At 56.2% G+C, this 22,254-nt stretch overlaps 1 protein-coding gene across 1 annotated transcript in view; it reads right to left on the reverse strand.

Moving 5' to 3' along the window:
* IQSEC3 (IQ motif and Sec7 domain ArfGEF 3) overlaps nucleotides 1–7,242 on the reverse strand; it is a gene marked incomplete at both ends in the record, with an annotated part of 32,590 nt that extends 25,348 nt beyond the window's left edge. Inside the window, 2 exons of the mRNA XM_082666516.1 lie at nucleotides 3,832–3,993; nucleotides 6,158–7,242. Of these exons, the coding sequence (XP_082522642.1) occupies nucleotides 3,832–3,993; nucleotides 6,158–7,242 (1,247 nt within the window). The remainder of the gene's footprint in view (nucleotides 1–3,831; nucleotides 3,994–6,157) is intronic.
* Between the last annotated feature and the right edge of the window lie 15,012 nt (nucleotides 7,243–22,254).

Below are 22,254 nucleotides of genomic sequence, written 5' to 3' on the forward strand. Positions count from 1 at the left end.
AGAGAATCCTGATCTCCGCTGCCCTTTGTCTCCCACTGCCCTTCCCCCTCAGCACCAGGGGAGGACTTCCTCCAAGCTCGAGGTGGTCCCCTCCCTTCCCCGGAACTCTGTCTCAGACCAGCCCTGAGGAGTGGGAGGTTTCCCTGTGTTGGGGGAGGGAGCCGAGGGGAAGGAGAGGCGGGAGGGGTCTAATGCCCTGTGCTTTTAAGTGGGAGAAATAATAATAGAAATAGCTGACATTTTAAAAGAATGTACTAAGCCTCAAGCACTGAGTTAAGCACTTTATATGCACTTAAAAAAAGTTAATTCCTATGACTGGGTCTATTATCCCCATTTGACAAATGAGGAAATTGAGGCTGGTTTCTCCTAAAAAAAACAAAAAAACAAATGCCAACGACCAAAACACAACACCTTCCCAGGTCAACACTGGAATGGACATGGCCCTTTGAGCTCAGAATGCCTCATATTATTATTTGATAAAGCCTGGTTGGATACATTCTTCCTTGGAATGGGGCATCCATGGAACCAGGACACAAAGGGATGGAGGGTCAGCTTCCCAGAGCACCGAGGGCCTGACCCCGGAGGCAAATGTCATCACCGCATCTGTGATGCTCAGAGGCGAATCAGTGGCTGGGACAGATTCTGCTTGGCCCAGCTCCTCCGCTCTTCCTGTCCCCCCAGGCCCAGGAGTGGGGGGAGGGCCCCATCCCTTCCCCTCCCAGAGACTTTCAGCCTCTCCCCTTCCCATCTGGCTGCATCATGGAGAGAGCGGTGGCTTGGGCTGTCTCGGTCTCCAAGGGGATGGGTGATTTATGTCTTTTATTCAGCAAACAGCTTTGTACAGAATGGATACGACAGGCTGAATGTCAACGGCAGGGGCGGGGGCGCGTGCAGAATCCCAGTGAAGCCTTCCCGGCCTGGACACACGGCACTGGGTGACTGTCACTGTGTGTTTTCTCTGGTGGGAGTTAGGAAGAGGCAGTGGATCCTGAAAGGTTCCGAGAGAGCTGGCTTGAGTGGCAGGGAGATACCAAAAACCCCAGCGTCTTGCTGCCCTGCCAGTGCCTGTCTCTTCCTGCTTCTTCATCCTCTCCAGGCACCTCGCAGCAGACAGACCAGGCCGTCGGCGCGCTGCAGACCTGGGGGAGGAGGGCTCCTTTCCGTGGAGCTGCCACGCGCAGGCCGTCCGCTGGGGCCTCAGAGCCCAGGGCCTGCACGGCTGCAGAACACAGCACGAGGGACTGAGGCGTTCACTGTGGCAGAATTGGGGCTCAGCTCTGTACTCGACGCCCCCTAAGCCCACAGTGCCCACTGGAGGCTCGAGGGCCCCTCACTCTCTTTCCACGTTCCTCCTCGCATCTCTCCCCGTTGAGCCCTGGGTCTATAACTTCCCTGAGGCCACGAGCCAGGCCTGTTCCTCTCCCCGCGCACCCCGCCCCGACACGTACACACATGGGATGCCCAGTGCAGCCCTATTCCCAGCATACAGTAGGCACTCAATATTTGCTGAATGAGTGGTGAATGGCCATCTCGTTCCCCCGTGAACGCTGGCACCCCAGCCTCGTCCTGGAGCCTGAGGGCTGCTCTGGGCAGCTCTGGCAGGATGACAAAGCTTGTTCAGGGCAAATGATTTTGCATGACGCCAGGGTGCTACAAACGCACTAAGGATTAGGAAAGACGATACATTCACTGGCTCTGGAGGGACCTCTGAGATCACATAGCTCAACCCTCTCTCTTTGCAGATGAGGAAGCCTGGAGAAGTGACTTGCAAACGCTCCAGAGCGTGTCAGGAGCAGAGCAGGGGCCAGAGCCGGACTCTCGGGTCCAGCCACCTCTCCTGCCCCCACACTGCCTTCTCATCCAAGCCTGAGCCCACTCAGCCGCGAGCCCTAGACCCCAGCCCACCTCCCCTCTCGGCACAGGCGGCAGCGGCCGGTCTGCATCTCCAGCCCACACGATCGCCCAGGCAGGATGTGGAAATTAGCCTCCATTGTGCTGCTCAGCACACCCCGGGCTGCAGAAACACCGTGTGTTCCCAGAGCTACAGATCAACAGGGGCCTAGCAGGTCAGGATTCCGGGGCCAGGCCACATGGGGTCTGGAAAGGCAGAAGAGAACAGACGAGGCAGTCAGGGCCTGGGAGTGAAGCAGTCACCCCTGCCCCAGAGCAGACGGACAAAGCCGGGTCACCCAGGGGGTGTGGGGCAGCAGGAAGGAATGAAGCCATCGGGCGCAGCAACTGTACTCCTTCGCCAGTGGAAACGGGACAAAGGCAAATGAAAAGTTCATGCTGGACAGATGAACCAGATAGAGGAAAACAGGAAAGGAAGGAGACGGAATACTTGATCTTTCTCCTCTTCTGCCATTTCCTCAAGACATCCCCTCGGGGCACCCACACAGCAGGGGTGGTGTGATGGGGAAGGGGAGCCAGAGGGAGAGGGGGAAGGTAGAGAAATGCTGTCCATTTAGGGGTTTAGGCACTCAGAACACCAGCTCTGGGGGGAGCAGCTGATTGCCCAAAGCCACCAAGAGTCAGAGGCAGGAGCTGGCTTCTGTCAGCTAAGGGCCATCAGGGATTTCACGGTCCCTTGAATGGGTCCAAGCCCCCTCTCTTCTGACTGCACTCAGGTAACAGCTATCCCGTCATGAATTTAGGAATGTGACAGGGATTCCCGAGCACAGCAGATCTCCCCTCCTAACCCAGCCCCTCCCACCTGCAGGCACGGAAATGCAGGCCGGGAGAGCAGACACAGCAGCGGGGCGGCTCCATATAGAGAAGCCAGGTGTCTGAGTCCCACCCAGGGGACACTGACAGGGACTCCGCGCTTCTACGCCCTGAAGCAGGAGCCCCCAGCCCTCTGTAGCCCTGGCTGCTTCAAGAGCAAGTACAAAAGGACGAGGTTCTCCCAGGACTCCTGCAGACTGTACCCAAGGAGAAGGGGGTGGGGAGAGAAGTGGGGAGGGCTCCTTACAGAATGGTGACCTTCGAGAAGGAAGTGAGCGTGGGGCGGGGGCCCAGCAGAAGAGAAGAGGGGCATCGGGAGAGGCGTGGGGAGAGACGGTGCAGAGCAGACTTCACGGAGCCTCGCCCCCTCTCTGCCAGAGGAGAGGGGGCTCCAAGGCCCTGCCCCTCCACCCCAGGGAATGCTCCCCTTGCCCTGGGGCTCGCCTACCTATCCACAGCGCCACACCCAAGAAGCAGGGCGCTATAGCAAAAGCGGCCCCCTCACCGCCAAATCCCCCACCTCCTGGACTTCAACCTTGGTGCTCAGTCTACCTTTATGGAATCATAGTACTTTCTGGCTCTAAAACCCCTCAGTCTAACCCCTTCTTTTTCTGCCTCATGTTTCCCCCACGATATAAAGCGGACACTCAGGGGCTGGGGGCTGGACGGGTGGCAGGAGAGGGTGCTGAAGGGCCGGTCCCCCAGGCGGAGATGGCCCCAGAGCTGACGGCCTTCTTTTTTCAGGTTCACTCACATGCCTTTTGGTCTCCCTTGACCATTTCTGTGCCAGCCCCAGCCGCGCGCGTCCCCAGCGCCAGCCGCGTCCCCATCCACAGCGCCTACAATGCCTACGCGGAGGAGCACCTTGGCTCAGTAAGCGGCCTAATGACTGGAGGGGAGGCAGGTGATTGGCTAAGGACCATGGGGATGCTGGCTCCTGGACCAATCAGGAAGCCACCAGGACTGGAGCCAGGACTTCTGGGAATCCACCCAGACTTTAGAGGTCCTGTCCTCCCCGTGGCCTTCCCCCGCTGAGGTCCCAGGCCGCCCAGGAGATCCGGGAGGGTGGGCCAGGAGGGCGGGGAGGAGCCCGAGCGGGGCACTCACTCGAGCACGTCGCGGTTGAACTGCTTCTTGCTGTTGCCCAGGAACTCTCCGATCATCTGGCGGCTCAGGCCCTTACGCTGGAGCAGGAAATGGGCCACTCCGATGGGGGTGTCGGGGATGAAGCCTCGAGAGATCAGGAACTGGATGCCCTTGTCCGGGTTTCTGGGGGTGGGGTGGGGAGGGGAGGAGGGGTGGGGAGGGGAGGAGGGGTAGAGAGTGAGGCAAGTCTCCCCATGACGCCTTTCCTCCCTTTCTTCCTGCCTAGGGAACCCACAAAAGTGCCTGGAGGTCCTTGGGCAGAATTCCCAGGAAATGTCAGCATTCCTTCCACTGCAGAGGGGCTCCCCTTAAAAAGCCCCTCTCGCCACGTTCTCCTGAACCTCCCTGCACAGGAGTGAAGATGGTGCGGGACTGGGGAGGTCTGGCCAAGTAGATTCCAGAGCAGGTGGAGAGGTGTCCCTTCCGTCTTCCTGCCTCAGTCCCACTGGATCTGACCCTGAGATCCCCCAGCCCTTCCTCCCACCTGTATCCTGCTGTCTACACTCAGGACCCACGCTCGAACCGGGAGGGCAGAGGAGACTGGGAAATGGAGGTGGGATCTCCTACCACACCCCTCTTCCCTGTGTGTGGCAGACACAAGAAAGACCCTGCTCTTCAGGGTTGACTTCCCAGGCTTGAGTCTGTGTGTGGGTGTGGGTGTGAGTGCTGTGTCTTAAGGCCCATGTGCTCCCAGCTTGGTCTGCAAATCCATGCTGCTCCCTGAGCTGAAGCTTACCGGTCCAGGAGAAGATAAGTACAGAAATAGAGGCTAAGCCTTTAGACCCTTTTATAGCACGTTGACATTTGCAGGACAACCAAGCATGTGACTGTTTTTCTAGCAACTCATTTTAATTGTATTTTACAGAAGTGTCAGCCCACAACATATTGGATAAAAACCCAAACTGGTCCTTCACTATAGATAATTTGAGAACCACTGTCTTGTGGGATCCAGGTACGTGTGTGTGTGCAGAAGCGAGGGTAGGGCCGTGCTCACCAGGGTGGCAGCCTGAGGTACACGAAGGAGTGATGGGAGTCACACAGGTCTGACTTCACCCAGCTCTGCCGCTTACTAGCTGTTTCACAGGGCTCAGCTCACCTGTGTGAGCCTGTTTCCTGGTCTGTAAAATGGCACAATGATGCTCTCTCTAGAACTTGTTAGGGAATCTGCAAGTGTTTTACGTCAGGTGCGCTATGAACGGTAGCTATTCCCCCTAGAATAGAAGCCGCTTGAGACCGGCGGATGTGTCTTCCTCATCTTCGTGGTTTCCGTGCCAAGCACTCCAAACATAACTTCTGAATGAGTAAATGAACACACAGGTGAATGGTTTCTGCTCAGTCCTCATTGATTAGGCAGGAGGGACGCCGTGTTTCCCGCCTCAGGGCTATGAAGGAAGGGGTGAGTGGAGGGTGGAGACGAGTGCCTCATGTACTTGAAATCTCCACAGGACGGGCAGGTGTGTTTCCTCTGCTTGCCACCAGCTGTATACCTCTTGGTTGCAAGGAAGTTCTGGCTGGGGGCTCTGAGCTATGGTGGTTGTTCATTTCTCCGCTCCCACGCCCCTGTTCTCTTCTGCTTCACCTCTGCTTGCTTGACACTCCCCTCCTATCCGCCCCCCGCACCCCCATTCCTTGCGCCAGGTCTCTGCTCCCCCCACCCTTTCCTGCTTTGGTCACTGCCTCTTCTCTCCGTGTCATCAACCCCATGAGATTGATACTCCCTGTTTTCTTAACTTCATGTCCTACCCGAATGCTTTCTGCCCAAGCCTTATACTACTTGTACTATTATTTACTTAATAGTGCATTTTCTCTGAAATTTTCTCACTTTTCAAAGCCTAGCTTCATCTAGCAGTACTAGTGGTTAAAGCATAGGTTTGAGGTGTTTTAACCCTAATCTTTAACATAAATTCTTATCAATTAAAAATAAAATGAGGGGCTTCCCTGGTGGCGCAGTGGTTGAGAGTCCGCCTGCTGATGCAGGGGACGTGGGTTCGTGCCCCGGTCCGGGAAGATCCCACGTGCCGCAGAGCGGCTTTGCCCGTGAGCCATGGCCGCTGAGCCTGCGCGTCCGGAGCCTCTGCTCCACAACGGGAGAGGCCACAACAGTGAGAGGCCCGTGTACCGCAAAAATAAATAAATAAATAAAAATAAAATGAGTATTCCCACACTATCTCAAGGATCAGGCGTGGCCCAGAGGCCATCTGGGAGGACCCTGGGACGATTCGGTCCATTCCCGGGCCCGCTGCTCACCCGTAAGTGCAGCCCCTGCCCCGCACCTCCTGGAACTTACATGTTGAAGAGGTTGAGGCCGATGCGGTAGAGCCGCTTGCGCAGGGTGTCGGTGGAGAGCGTGGGAGACTTGCAGCTGGCCGGGTTCTCGCAGTGGTAGCGCGGCAGGCTCAGGATCATGGCCTGCAGGGCCTCCTTGGAGGCCGAGGCCGACGCTGCCGATTTGGTGGACGCGCTGCTGCTGCTCAGCTGCTCCGAGCTGTCTCCGGCCTCGGCCTCCGCCCCCTTCCCCGCCTCCTCGGCCTCCTCCTCTCCGTCTTCCTCCTCCTCCGCCGCCGGCACCGCGGCCCCCGGCGGGCTGGCGCGCAGGGCCCCGTCGGCACCCGCCTCTACGCTCGCGCCCTCGGCGGGCACGTCCTCCTGGCCGGCGCTGGGGCCCTCCAGGGCCTCCTGCCCGCCGGCCTCGTCCTTCTCGGCCTTGCCCGCCGCGGACTCTGCAGGGGCTGAGGCCGTCGGCGCACCCAGGCAGTTGGCCACGGACAGAGCCGTGGAGGAGGAGACGGAGATGTTCCGGCTGGCGATCTGCACGGTGACGTCCCGGAAGGCCATCATGAGGGTGCTGCCGTGGCCCTGGGGCGGGCCGGCGGGCTCGGTGGGCTCGGCCCAGTCCCCCGAGTGGGCGCCCTCGGGCTCCCGCGCCTCGGTCTCCAGGCCCGGCGGCCCCGTGCCCGCGCGCAGGGCCCTGTGGACCTGGTAAGCGCCGCTCTCCTGCAGGGAGCACACGGTCTTGAGGCTCCAGGTGCTGAGGGCGTCGTCGATGGACTTGGCCAGGGACTGCACCTGCTCGGTGAAGGAGTCCTCCAGTTCGGTGAGTGTGCCCGCGATGGTGGGAGGCAGGGAGGGCGAGCGCGCCAGCGGCAGCCCCGAGAGGCCGCAGCCCTCCAGGAGCGCCCTCTCGGCCGCCAGGCTCTCGGCCGTGGGCGCGCGCGCCTTGCGCAGGGAGATGCGCCGCGGCAGGCGGCTCTCCAGGAGAGAGTTGCGGATCTTTTCGAAGTTCTTGCTGAGCTGGTACTGGCGGAAGGCGGTTTGGATGGTGCAAGCGGCGCGCCGGGACACCAGGTGGCCCCCGTACTTGTGTTCTAGCATTTCAATCTGCAGCGAAGACAAAGAGGCGCGAGCGCAGTTAGGGAAGGGGTGTGACAGTCCTTGAGAAAGACGGTGGCGGCGGCTGTCGACTGGGGCAGGGGGTTGAGCTGCTAAACTTCGGCGGGGGCGCGGGAAGGCACAGCTTCGGGGCACTGAGGGGCTCATGTCTGAAAACCCTAGCACGCCATGGCCTGAGATGCCAGGGCTCCCAGAGGTGTGGGATGTAGGACTGGATTCCGGGATTGGTGATGCCAGGGGCAGGGGACGGACGAGGTGCGAATGGTAGGGGGCGGTTATTTCCAAATGTTCGTATCAGAGATGCATACGGTGGAGTTCATGGCTGAAATGCATGACATCCTGAATTTGTATTAAAATACTCCATCAAAAGAAGTGGGAGGGCTAGGTGAAATTATTAATAAAACTTGTTAGGGCTGGGTGGTGGTTAAATGGGAGTTTATTACACTATTCTTTCTACTTTTGTGGGGGTTTTTTGTTTTGTTTTGTTTTGTTTTGCTGTACGCGGGGCTCTCACTGCCGTGGCCTCTCCCGCCGCGGAGCACAGGCTCCAGACGCGCAGGCCCAGCGGCCATGGCTCACGGGCCCAGCCGCTCCGCGGCCTGTGGGATCTTCCCGGACCGGGGCACGAACCCATGTCCCCTGCATCGGCAGGCGGACCCTCAAGCACTGCGCCACCAGGGAAGCCCTTGTGTGTATTTTAAATAATAGAAAATTGAAAATTAAATAGAAAGGCTAAAAAACATCGCTGCTACTCCTGTACACCTGCTTTCTTTCTCAGCATTCGTGTCATGCATTGGGGTAGTTTCCTGTTCCTGGGAGCCTCATAAGGGTTGGGACTGGGGTTGGATCATCTCTGTGTTCCCAGCATCCGGCCCAAGGACTGGCACAGGGTAGAGCTCAATAAATGTGAATTTCATAAAAAGACAGATGGATGATGGATGGATGTTTCAATAAGGGGAGTCCCTCCAGGCTACCCTGCTCCACAATTCCAGTCACCTCTGTTTCCAGCAATGGGAGCTGTTACAACCAGGGCAGGGCTTGGTGGGGCTGGTTGGCAGGGCCCGGGGTGGGGACGGCACTGCCTCATCTGGGCAGATGTGAACACAGGAAAACTTCTGGCACTGGCCAGTCTGCCTTCAAGGCCCTTCCTCCCCTCCTCTCAGCTCTGTCCCCCATCTGTGGTCTTTTCTCCTCCTTGGGTTGCTAAGCTCTCACTTTTTCTCTCTAATCAAAAACCTCTCAGGAAAGGACTAGAAAGACATTCCCCCGAGGTGTGAATGACCAGTAACAGTTAGCAGTGCTCCTTCCTAGAGATTTTTGCACTTAAATAACAGACAAAGCCTGTGTGAAGGGGATGGACAAAATGGTAGCACTGTGGTGGGTTCCATAGTCCTTAGGGAAGCCTGGGAAGGGAGAACGTATTCCTGGGCCCTGAAACTATGTATTCCCAGCCGTACACTCCACTTACACAGAGCAGCCTTCCTGCACTAAGAATCGGGACAGGTGGCTGAAATTAATACTCAAGGCAAGAACAACGTCACTCCTCCATCCTCCCCCAGGATCATGGGGGAGGGGTACAGATACAAAGGCCAAATTTCATCCCCCAATGCAAGAAACACTTCACCGCGCTTCCCGCTCCCCCAGGGACTGCAGCTGGAGTGACTACTTCCCAACTACCCTGGCAGCCCCCTCTGTCCCTTCCCTGTGGGTGCCCCACAGCTGGACCAGCAGAGACACCCTCCTAGCCCAGGAGACCTCATAGATACAATCCCAATGCCCAGGGACAAGCCCAGGTAAACGGGACCTCCTCAGTGTGTGTCCTGGGCTCTTCCTGTCTCACCATCCAATGCCCTTTCCCATCCCCAAGCCTAGTGGCATTATGCTGCCTCTCTCCCCACATCCAATGCTTCCCTCTGAAGAGACTTGGAAAACGTATTCATATTAAGGTTTAGAAGGCCACTGAGTCTTCCTATAGGACTCCTCCCAGAAGCACTTGCAGTTCACAAGGTGCAAGGCCTTAAGCAGGAGGCAGGAAGCTCTCCTGGGACTCACGGCCCTGGTGTTGCAGGGACATCCAAGGCGCTCTTCTAAAGCATGCCAAGTGTGTTAGTTATCTCCTGCTGCAGAACAAATTACCACAAAGGTAGCCGCTTAAAACAACACCGTTTATTTCCTCGCAGTTCTGGAGGCCAGCAGTCTGGGCACAGCTCAGCTGGGTTCTCACCAGGCTGGAATCAAGGTGTCAGCTAGGACTGCAGGCCCATCTGCGGGTCGGGGTCCTCTTTCAAGCTCACTCCTGTTGGCAGATTTCAGCTCCCGGAGATTTAAGACTGAGGCCTCAATTACCAGAAGCTGTTCTCTGCCACCTGGTCCCCTTCACAGCGTGGTCGTTTACTCCTTCAAGGCCAACAAGAGAGCCTCTGTGTGAGGCCTCACTGCCTGTAAAGGGTCCACCTGATTCATTCAGGCCACCCGGGATGACCTCCCTTTTGACTAACTCAATGTCAACTGATTGGTAACTTAATCGTAGTGGTGACACCCATCATATACACTAGTCCCGCCCACACTCCAGGGGAGGGGATTATATAGGCATGTCCACCGGGATCAGGCATCTCTGGGGCCCTCTTAGAATGCTGCCTGCCATACCAACTGGACAGTTGCCTGTGGGCTTTTATCTAGGTATGGCCTCATGTACCCAGGGGCCCCAGAGAAACACAGGTATCTGCCTCTGATGCCTTCTCCTCCTGCTTCTGCAGAAATCACACCAGAAGGAAGAGAGCATGGTAGCTCCTGAGGCCCAGAATCGGCCTTGGCAGGAAAGTCCTCCAAGGGGAAGAGTAGGGAGGGAGGGGAACTGACTGCTCACCTGCCTCCTTCTTGCCAGTTCCACCTCCCATTTACCCCTCCCCAAGCACCATGAGCAGCTGACCCCAGACAGGAATTCACATCTCCTTCCTCCCTGGCCTGCTCATAGGTCTAGGGAAACCCCTGGCCCAAGAGCTTCTCTTCAGATTATGAGATGCTACTGGCAATAGAGGGAAGGTATGAAATCCCATTGCCTGAAGTGTTTCCAGAATGGTGAAAGGTCCACCCCCTGGCATGGTGTCATCCCACCTAGAGGCACAGGCTGGCTGAGATAACTGAGGAGACTTCTACCAGCCAGTGTCCACGCTTCACCCAAGGAGAGAAGAAAAGCAGATTTTAAATTCCTGAGTCTGTTGCATCGGGTCCTCCACTGGACTGTGAGCCGCATGAAGGTAGGCTTTGCCTGCCATGCTCACTGCTCTATCCCCAGTGCTTAGAGTACATAGTAGATCTTCAATGAATATTTATTGAATAACTTAAAACCTTCCTAATCTGACCGTAACTTTTCTCTCCCGGGCTGATGATTTCACCCTCTCTGGCCTCCTTTGTAAGTTTACTTCATCCCCTAGTCTCTCCTACTTGCATTTCCAGCCTCTACCCTGGTTTTGACTCCTTTCCACCAGCCTACAGACCCTCCTTAATGTCCCAGGCTGAAACATGACCCTGCTTGACTCCCCTGCTCTGGGCCACTAGCCCAATCTCTGTATTTTTCCACCAAACCTATAGGAGGACCAGTCTGCCCGCTCTGCCTCAGTCCGTGAGCACGTGCCGAACCACTGGCCCGCCCCGGTCCGTGAGCACATGCCGAACCACTGGCCCGCCCCGGTCCGTGAGCACATGCCGAACCACTGGCCCACCCCGGTCCGTGAGCACGTGCCGAACCACTGGCCCGCCCCGGTCCGTGAGCACGTGCCAAACCACTGGCCCGCCCCGGTCCGTGAGCACATGCCGAACCACTGGCCCGCCCCGTGTGCCCTGACTGCTTGCAGCTGCCTCCTGCTACCACCAGACTAATGAAATGACTCTCAGGAAGGTACTGATGACCTTCAATCACTAAATCCCATCCTCAGCCTTCCTCCCCATCCTTTCTGCAGCTTTGATACTTTATCACCTTGAAACTTTGTCCTCCGCTCTCATGACCCAGTCTGTCTTGGATTTCCTGTCTCCATACAGCTCCTTGAGCCTATATTCTGACCGCAAGGTCCCTAACTGTGCTAGTTACGAGTCATATGCGTGCTCTCTTCCATTCTCCAGACACATTTTAATGATTTTCCTGTGCATTTCTGGACGTCTTCCTTGACTTCTATGTTGGAAGTCTTTAGAGCAGCCCCCTGGTAGCTGATAACTAACAGCTGATGAAAGGAGAACTAGCTCATGCAGAGCCTTCGTGGCGACTCTAAAGGTGTCCCGCGGGCTAATGTCTTCTCACCTCTTGTCTGAGAAACTCGTCTTCCATTCACTCTGACAGGTGGATGAGCAAGCCCACAGGGGAAATACCCGGGCCCAGATCTGCCTCTTCCCTGATGGTTGACCTTGGGCAAGTTTCTTAACGTCTCTGAACCTCAGTTTTCTTATCTGTTAAATGAAGCTAATCCTGCTGACTCTGTAGCTTGTTGTGAGAATTAAATTATTTCCCGTAGCACCTGACACACAGTAGGTGCTCAATAACTGGTAGCAGTTTGATGCTGACAGTGATGATTCTGGGACTCCCAACTCTCCATCCCTGGACTCCATCCTAGACCTACATTTCCAAGAGCCCATCGTCTGCCCCGGCTCACCCAAACCAGCTCTGGATGACGTCCTTATTCACCTAACAGCACCCTGGCTACAAGGTCATCCAGTTTGGGGACCTCGCTTTTGTCCCTGGGTCGGCCTTTGCCTTATCCTCTGCATTTGTCAGGCTGAAAGTCCTATAGCGCCCCCTCCACGCCTTTCGCAGTCATCCTGAACTTTCCACCAGACTGTCACCACGTGGGGCTCTCCTGGACCCCCCATTTGGACCGCTCTGGCAACCCCCCATCCACCTTGCTCTATATTCCCCTGATCAGTATCCTCAGAGAGCGGGTGTAAACACAGGACTTCGGCGCTTGAGACCATTGCCCTAAACAAGTGTAAACACCATCTCCTGGGGGTCTGGCGCTGAGCAGCCCGGCCCCGCCTACCCCCCCAGCCCCTCCTACTACGCGGAGTCCACAGTCACGCGCCAGCCCCGCCTCCTGCTCCCCCCCTCCCCCAACTAGGCTTGCCTGCTCCGCGGATCTCCCCGCTCAGCCTCCCCGAAGCCGGCTTTGTCCGCCCCAGCCTCACCTCCCACTCTCATGCCCTTTCCCCTTTCTTCAAATGTGCCTCCTCCACGAAGCCTCCCAGTTCCCCCAACCAGAACGGGGTCTCCCTGCCCTGAACCACGCCCCCCCCCCAGAAGGTTGTTTCGTGCTTCTCTTTGACACTCAGTTTCCCCTGCTAATCTTGGTGGTATTCATCTAACTTAGGCTTCCCTCCCCTCTCCCCTCCCCAAGACTCCATTAAGCGTAAGTTATTGGAGGCCCCGGATGTGGCCTTCGCATCGTCTGGTGCACGGACGGCCTCAGCCCAGAGCCTGGCCCGAAGCCACAGCTCAGGACGGTCTCTGAATTCAGCTGAGGGATCGTCACCGTTTGTCCCCATCGTCTAACACAGCTGGCTGCCACTCATCCTGGCCTCGTGCCTGCTGCCCCCAGTGTCCCCACCGCTTCCTTCGCATCTCAGCACCCCAGACGGTGCGTCACAGGCGGCACAGCGTAATCCGCCTCTGCGTCCCCCGTGCCCAGCGCTGAGCCAGACCCGTGTTTGGGGCTTAATCAATGTTTGCGGTCGTGAACTAAACTGAACTCTCTCCTCTGCACCAGGGGAAATGCAGTCCAGGCTGTCTTCTGGGTCTGGGCTTGGAGCCAAAGGCTGTACCACCGGCCCCGCCCCCCATGTGCATTCCCCTCCCCCCATGGTCACAGGCCTTGGGGAATCGGTGGTTCCTCGGGTCAGCTCCATCCGCCCCAGCCAGGCCCCTCTCACCTCCCTGACCCTGTTCTTAGCAGGGCCAGGCCAGAGAGCTGAGGGACCAGCTCGTGGGAGGGAGGGGTCCCTGGGGCCACCGGCCAAGGAGCAGCTCCGCCCACTTCTCTCGAATACCCGTGAGTCCTGGGTAACTGTGGCCTCCCTCCTCCCAGGAGAGCCATCCCTCGGCTCCTGCTGGGGAGGCAGTGGGCGGGGCTGGCGGCTGTCTCGCTAACGAGCCTTCAGTGTTCATCAGAACAGGTTCCCTCTTCCAAGCGGCTGCATGGCTGAGCCCGACGGGGCCTCTGAGAGACGTTGGGGCACCAGGCCCGGGTGAGGGGGCGGGGACGGGTCCCACGTGCGCCAGGATTTCTCAGTTAAGAAGATTAACGCAGTACGTGGTGTGAGTCTGCAGACCTTGGCGAGGCGAACCTCACACCTCACCTGAGGCTCCCGGGCAGAGTCTGGGGAGGAGAGAGGAGCCCGCAGGACAGGTGGCCTGCACTGAGCAGGGTTGTTCTTCTCTGTGTGCCCACCTCCCTGCCCACCGTCCAAAACACAGAAAGTGTTCAGCATGGCAAGGGGCACAGAGGCCTGCTGGGGAGCAGGGCTGCCCTGGGACCCTCTCCCGATGCAGCCAGGTAGGGGCTCTGGGGAAGAGCCACGGCTCAGCTGCTCCCTGAGCCAGATACTCCCTCGGGTGGGGCTGCTCCAGGAAGCCTGCTCTGAACCCTGGTCGGGCTACTTGCCCTGTGCCAGGATCCCGCAGTGCCCTGCACACCGCTTCCGCAGAACCTACCCCTTCACCGCGGTGGCAGCAGATGGGGAGGGCGCTGGGTTAAAATCGTGGACTGTGGGGTCTGTTCTGGTTGCACCGGGGTGCATACCTAGGAATGTGTCCTTAGGCAAGTCACTTAACATCACTAAGCCTCGGTCTTCTCATTCCTAAGATGGGGACAGTGAGAGTCTCAGGCCGCGGGGACATTGTGCAGATGGGGGGGGGGGGAGATGGCGCACAGAAAGTGCTGCAGTGCTGTTAGTGTCGCCTGTGCCGTCCTGTGTCAGCGCCCACCACTGGCACCGGAGCTCCCTGAGACCCAGGACTGCGTCTTGTGCATCGCGGTGCCCCAGGCCTCGCACGGGGCCCAGCACAGCAGCTGTGCACCGCCGTCCCCGAACTGAGACCACGGAGCAGAGCAGCACCCTGGCGCATCTTGCCTTCACCGCCACCCTCGGCAGGCTGGTCCACTGCAGCCCTCACGCCCGCGGTAGCGCTCTCACCTTCAGAGCGGGACAGAGCCTCAGACACAAGTGAGCAAACTGAGGCCCAGAGAGGGACGGTGACCTGGAAACATGGCCACCACTTCTCGCCTTGAGAGGCACCCCATGGTGAGGCTGGACCCTGAGGCTTGGGGTCCAGGAGATCTGCTCTCCAGACAGAGAGCGGCTGCCACCCAGGACCCTGACTCAGGAGCGGGGCCTGGATGCTGTGAACACAGCTCCACGGCCGCCGGGCTTGGACAACACAGAGACCTATGCAGTTTGGACATCCCAGATGGGCTCCAGTGGGTGCTACCCGACAGGCGCAGAGAATAGGACACAAACTCCCTAGAGAACTTGAATTTGGAAATCACATGCGTGCCCTCTGTATCTACTAGAATTATGCCCAGCATGAGAAAGGTCCACAGTGCCCGTCAGAACCCTGCACAACGCTCCCTATCCCACTAATCAGTTAGAATTAAACTAATTCCCTGCCCAAGCAGAAGCACCAGTTTCCTTTGGTGTTACTAACAGGATACTCCTTAAATTGAACTGTATTCTCTTTGGGGAGCAGGTAGGGACCATGTTTTTTTTCTTTTTGGTACCCCACTCCCTCATTGCTTTACGCATCGCAGTTATTCAAAAAATATTCACTCGCTGAGCTCTTACTCTGCCCGAGGCACTCTGCTGGATGCCAGGGGATGGGATGAATAGGACATGGTCTCTGTCCTCAAGGGGCGGAGCCGAGTGGAACTGAGAGGACGTTCTCATCTGTGCCAGCTGACCGCCCACATCACAGCATGCGGTTCCAGATGGACTGCCTCCCAGCCCCGGCATGGGCCTTCTCTACCTCAGAAGCGGGACAGTCTACATTTTTAACAGCTCTAATTGTTAACGGAGCTAAAAACAAACCCCTTCCTCTCCTACAAGTTTCATGCATTAGTACCACTATTTTTACCTGGAATGATAGAAAATAATCTAATCCAGCCAATTCACATTCAGCTCTTCCATGTCTAAAACTGGTTTTCATGTCTACAGTTTCCCTGTATGACCCCAGCCAGTTGTTTTCTTTCTTAGAAGAACCTTAGAACCTCAAGATTCTCTTTTTCCCTCTTAAATGAAACCCCTAGAACCAGACAGCCTGACCAGTAACTAGTGTGGGGCTCCAGGCAGCTGCCCCCTTACACGGGGGGTTTTATCCACCCATCTGTGAAGGCTGCTGGACCCATATCATTGGCAACTGCTTCATGGGCTATTGACGCATCTTGAGCTTATAGTCAACTGAATCCCGAAGGCCTCTCACCCACGACCAAGCCTGCTCATCTTATAGTAGTGCTGTGGGATTTTCAAAGCTAAGAACAGAACTTTAGATTTTTCCCTCTTTCATCTGATTTTTTTCCACTTAAACAATATTTCCTAATGAGTTCTTTTCTTTTTTTCAAATCTGGGATTCTGTCATCAAGGTATTAGCTTTTCCCTTTCAGCTTTGCATCAGTCCTTTTTTGAAATGGTTGACCGGGGCAGGACCAAGGACAGTGCCCCACTCAATGACCCTGGCATTGGCACTGATAGAAAAATCAGTGTTTTTTGACAATTCCGTTTGAGAACAGCCCACCCGACTATATTGTCAACTAACCCACTTCCTATCCTGTCCACGTAGATATCACGGGAGATTTTGTCAAATACTTTACTGAAACCTGGTGCACCGCCTGCAGCCCCTGACCTTGGATAATAGCCCCACATCTATGCTGAAAGGAAGAAAAGACTGGTTGGGCTTGACTCAGTCTTAGTGACTTTTCTATTAGCTTCGCTTCGAAAACTCACAGTCCGTTGGGTTAAAGCATGGTTCTTTAGAACCTACACCTTTTAGAGCTAGAAGGGACCTCAGAGATGATTCAAGATCTAATTCCCAATTTTGCTGATGAGGAAACCAAAGCCCAGAATGCTTAACTGGCATTTTCCCAAGTCACAGAGGAACTAGAATAAGAACAAGGATTGGATCCCACATCTGTGCTCCACGCTCAATGCTCTTTCTTAGCAATATTAAGTCATAACTTCTTTCTCTAAATGCGTTCGCGCACACACACACAGATCTTCCTTCAGGTCTCTTAATTTCCCACGCATACAAGCCATGCCGTTATCATTTTGGAGGGTGCAGCTGGGACCCAGGGACTGACTACTTTCTCTCCTCCTGCTTCGCAGAATGGAAGCTGGAGGCTCAGAACTCCTCAGTGCAATTTGTTCTCCAATAAGGGGGTCTTTGAACTCCCCCAGTCTGGGCTGATCTTGGGACGCCTCAGTCTACCTGGAGGAGACCACCGTCTTCAAACCTCATGTGAGCCTGTGTGTGCTGAGCAGGGGGCTGGCCCCTTGGGTGGGCAGGTAAGCTGGGCCGTCTCTTCTGGGGTGGGAATTGTGTCAGCAGCTGGTCTTCCTGCAGTGGTAAGAGGGGCAGAGCCCTGAACATGCTGCCTGTGGGCCTGGCATTACAAGGGTGACCCCTGCCATGGAAGGCTGGTTGCCTGAGGAACTGGGCTGCAGGGAAGGGCAGTCACTTGGTCCAGTTTGGGAGAACTAGAAGCAAAGAGGTCTGCCTGCAGCAGAGGCGGCCTAGACAGGGGCATCCCTGGTATCCTGGACAGCGCCCGAGACAGGGCCCTCCACCACCCTTCCCACCCCCCTCGGAGGCCCTGGGTACCTGTTTATTCTTTAGGTCAAGGGAGAGTTCGTAATCGGAGGCGGCAGGGGCGCGGGCGCAGAGCGCAGCTGCCGGGACAGGCTGCTGCCTGCTTGGGGAGGCCGCGCAGTGGAGGCCGGCCCGCGGGGAGGCGCCCCCCGCCCCCGGCCGCTTCTCCTCCTCCTGCAGCTCCTGGGCTTGAGCCTTCGGGGCGTGGGCACTGGGTCTGCCGGCCGCCGCCGCCGCCGCCGCCGCCACGGAGTCCTCCGTGCCCGCACCGGCCTGGGCGCAGGAGCCGTCACTGTGAACGAAAGGCAACTGTGCTCGGTTGGGGGTAGGGGCGGGGTGCATGTGAGTGCGGGGGAGGGGGGCTGGGGCCCTCTGGCAGCGACGGGCCTCACCAGCGGAGGGGCTGGTGGGGGCCTCCTGCGGTCCCCATTAGGGAAGGGCCCCAGCCCTGGAGGAGAGCCTGAACTTGTGGAGGGTCCCCGGGGGGCAGAGGGAGGGAGTGGCTGGCACTGGCCGCAGCTCAGGAACCTGCTTAGAATCGGTAGAGCAGGTGCTTAAGGGTAAACTACCTGAGTTCCAGGCTGGGCCCTGCCTCTTACTGTCTCTGGGGCCCTGAGCAGGTTACGTAACCTCACGTTTCCTCTGTTTCCCCATCTATAAGGCAGGAATAATACTAGTGCCTACCTCATAAGGATGCTGGAAGGCTTAAGCTAGTTAAAGTTCTTAAAGCCGTGCCTGGCCCATGGTCCCTGCTCTATGTGTGTTAACTACCGTAATTACCCATGGCCTGGCCCCTGGTCCCTGCTCTATGTGTGTTAACTACCGTAATTACCAATGGCCTGGCTTTCTGGCCAGTGGCTGAAGTAGCTGGGAGGAAGCTGATCCTCGCTGAGCCAGCTCCCTCTGTAGACTGCCCAAAGGGGCTGGGGGAGGAGTGGTGCTTATAATCCTGGCTTGGGTTATGAAGTATCTGTTCTTCCCCAGCCCCTACTCTCTTCCTGTGGAGCCAGCAGCAGGCTTGCCATAGCTGTTGCCCACCCGCCTCCTCCAAGACGACACTCTGGCTGCCCGGGGGGCTGCTACACTCAGGTTGCTCCCCTCCCCGGCCAGCCTCTGAATTCTGCCCGTCCCCAAGGCCCAGTGCTGAGCCATCTCCTGCATGAAGACGTTCCGGTGTTTCCAGCTTTCAGGCTCCATCTGCTAGAACAGCAGAGAGTCACCGCCTCCTTCACAGAGGAGAAGCATCTCGGCTCACGGTGTGGGCTCCAGGGCAGCCCCACTACTGTGTGGCTTTGGTCAAGCGGCTTTTTCCCTGACCCCTGGTTTCCTCATCAGTATAGAGGAGGCACTAGTACCTGCCCTACGGGCTCATGCAAGGCGTAAGGGAGTCAGCGTATGTGAGGTGTTTAGCACCGTGCCCGGCACAGACTAAATGCTCCGTAAACCTTGACTCTTATTTCCCCCATCTCCCTTCCCCGCCCCCACCAGAGGCCGGCGCTTGTATTCTATGTGAATCCCTTCTCCCCAGTTAGTGCTGAGCAAACAACGAAGGCTCCATAAACACTTGTTGAAGGATGAATTGAAGAGAACCCAAGGCTACTGGCATGGCCTCAGCAGTGGACAGAGTCTCTAAGGTTATCTAGTTCATCCTTCCCATCTCCCTTTTTCGCATATGAGGAGTGGGGGCCCAGGGAGGTGGGCTGGCTCTGGTTGAGGGCCAGTCAACCTTAGGGCTTATTTCTTCCACGGCTTTGTCCCACGTAAGATGCCCCCAATCGTGCCAGAGAAGGGACCTCTTCAAGCTCTTGTTTCCACCCAAACTTTGGAGCCTCCTGGTGCTAGAATAAGCAAGGGTGGAGTGAAGAATCCTCTCTTCATTCAACTTCTTCTGTCCTCCCCAGCACTCCCCCGCACCCCACCAAACATAGATAAAGAAGAGCTCACTGGCCAGCCCTAGCGACGAGCAGCCTCAAGCTCCTTGCCACTGCATTTTGCTTGGTCATTTCTTCTGTGGCCATCAATCAAGCTGTAGAGTTGGATGAGCTCTAAGTACGTGGCTTTTTCACTAGTATCACCAGGAAGTTCTTTTTAAGATCTAACTTCAGCTCCTCTTGTGATAGGACATGGCCATTCTTCCCGCAGAGCCTATGGAAGTAGCCCTTTCCCACTCCCAGCACAGCTTGCCTCCTGGGGACAGCATTGGGTCTCGCCCATCTCTTCTCTGCACTGTCCTTGGTACTGATGCCCAAGGCTTCTTAACCCTAAAAGGTTTTCAAGACTCTTTAGAGACCAAACACCTTTAAAGATAGCCCTTTGCTCTCTTTGTGCTGCTGGAGGATGCTTGGCGAGAGGTTCTAAGGAGTTGGTGCCCCTCAGTAGCAGTGCTCCACCAATGATAGTGGAGGCTGGTGGACAAATACCCCAGCGTCCTTGTCTCTGGGGCAGGACAGCTCTGAGACACGTTTCACACCGTCTCCCAGACGTGCCCCATGGGATTGAACCCCAGTTGCCCAAAGCAGTGACCTGATCATTAATGAACCTACATTGGCTTCCTGCTCTTTTGTGTCTCATCCGCCACTCTCCTGTTGACACTTCTTGCGGTCACCTGGTCCCAAAGACACTACTTACGTTAAAACAAAACACATTTTTAAAATAACCTTTTTCGTGGGCCACCACTCTGGATATGGACGACGGCTCCAAGGCCTTCTCACCTGAGCTCGTCCGTAGGGTCTGGGAGACAGGAGGCCCCCACTGTCATCTCCAGCATGTGCACGTGCACGTGCACGCACACTCACACACACACACACTCACACACACACACAGCGTTCTAACTAGCGCTGCGGCTTCGGGTAGCTCGCGTCCTCCTGAGTCAGTGTCTTTACCTGCCACCTCGCAGGAGCTTACTCATCTCCAGGGACCCTCCAGCTTGGACGTTCTGGGAGCTTGGATTCCAGTGCTGAGGCCAGACCACCAAGGCCCACCAGCCCCAAGGTTCCAGGCTCTCTGGCTGGTGGAACCAACTCTGTCTTTGCCCACCTATGTGCACAAGGACCTGAGAGACTGTGCCCCCCAAGGTATAGGATGAAAAGTTTTGGAAAGGGGAGCCCATCCTTGTCGTCCTTCCTTCTAATACTCCACAGACTTGTGTGGTAGGAGGTGGTGATGGAAACCCAAGACTACTGTCATCAATATGGCAAGGTTTAGGCTTGTCAGTGGAGGACAAAGAATATGGAAGGCAGACCTGGGTTAGAATCCTGGTTCTGCTACTTATGATGTGGCCTTGGGCAAATTACATAATCTCCTTGTGGCTCTATTTCTTCATCTGCAAAACAGGCATCCTTGTAATGCCTTTACAACGTTGCTGTGAGGAATAAAGACAGCTGGCACAGCCCCAGTACACTGCCTGGCACACGGTAGTTGATAGCAATGGTGGTTGTATTCTGAGCTGAAACCCTATAGCATGGAGTCCCACAAGAATGCCCAGAAAAATAGCACGGAGCATTCCTAAGTGGAAGAGGTTCTCAATAGTTAGCCTTCCTGTCAACCTTCACAAAATTGAAATAATAGGGTTTTTCCTCGTTCCGCGTGGCCTTTCCCAGACCCCCGACTAACTCCCAGGGTCTTTAGGGAGAGAAGTGAAGATGGACTGGCTCCCACCACTGTTCTCCACCCACTGGAGAAAGAACACGATGAAGAGCCTTGGTCTTGGGAGTTACCAAGTCATGGGATCCGTGGCCTCTGAGGAACCTGTGTGTATTCACGCCCTGGTGGGGCCCACCACGGTGTGGGGCGCGCCCGAGGTGGACGTCTGTCCAGTGCTGGTGGTATGGATTTGTGCTTCGGGCACAGGGAAAGCTCAGATCTTCAGCCCAGGGTGTCATAGCTGGAAGGACCATCTCTCTCAATCCACAGTCTCTTACGGAACTGGAAGTCCATTGTTCCAGTGCCCAGAGCATCACTCCTCCCAAGACACCAGCTGTGTCCCTTAAGTTTCCAGAATTTGCCAGGCTGACCTCACATCATAAAGCCGGCATCCCTAGTGGGTCCAATTTCAGGCAGCCTGGCGCGTGGACAGGAATCATGTGAATGGGATTAACTCTGTGACAAGCAGAGCTTCTTTTAAGCCCCTGGCTTGAGCTTCTGGAGAGGAATCCTGATGAACTTCGCTGTCCTGGGCTTCATCTCCAGCTGCAGAAACAGACTCCTTGAATGGTAGTCCCCTAGCCTGGGGCAGCTTAAGGTCGCTGCTGACATATGGGAGATGCTAGTCACAAGAGTCTTGCCTGGGTTGGGGCACCCATTTGAAAAAGGAAAAGTAGAACGTGGGTGTCATCAGAATGAGAGGTTCTTAGAAGGCTTTGGTTACACCCACATGACATTAGGCTGATACACGTACAGGGGCCTAGGCCATCCACGGAGGTTATGCCACGCATGAGAACACGGCGTGAGTATGGGAAATGAAAGTCTTTGAGAACTTGGAGGAACAAGCAGTTTCTCAGAGGATACTACATGCACACAGGACCAGAATGATCTGTGTTGAAACTCAGCATCATCAGGGGAGGGTCACTCATGTGGGACACTGGCTTGTGCGCAGTGGGATTCCAGGTACCCGCTGAGCAAGCCTGGTCCTGGCACATATAGGACTCCCCTGAGGTTCCAGTGACCACCCAGCCTGTCTCTCATCTCTGCTATCAGAATTGACTTCCTAAAATGCGATGTGTTAACGCCAATCCTCTGCTCAAAACCCAGCAGTGACCTTCCAGTAATGCCGGATACAGTTCATTGTTCCACTCATGTCCGTGTGGTACTCAAGAGCGGTCATGATCTCACCCCAATCTCCTTTTCCAGCCTCATCTCCAGGAGTGACCTAGCCACTCTGTCCACGCTGAAACTCTCCCCAGATCTGCCACACACCCTCAGACCACCATGCCTCTCCCGTGATTTCCTCCCGCCTGAAAGGCCTCATGCCCCTAACCCTCCCATCCATTCTTTCTCTGCCTTGTCAACTCTTTCAGGACTCACTCATTGCCCCAGGAAGAGTCCACCCCACAATATGCTCCAGTAATCTTTGGCACTTGCCTCTGTTTTAGCGATGACCACCTTGTGCCCTAAGTATTCATTGATATGTCTCTGTCTTCCACCAGACGGTGCTA

This window comes from Grampus griseus (assembly GCF_964374135.1).
Source record: "Grampus griseus genome assembly, chromosome: 11".
Classification (NCBI taxonomy): Eukaryota; Metazoa; Chordata; class Mammalia; order Artiodactyla; family Delphinidae; genus Grampus; species Grampus griseus.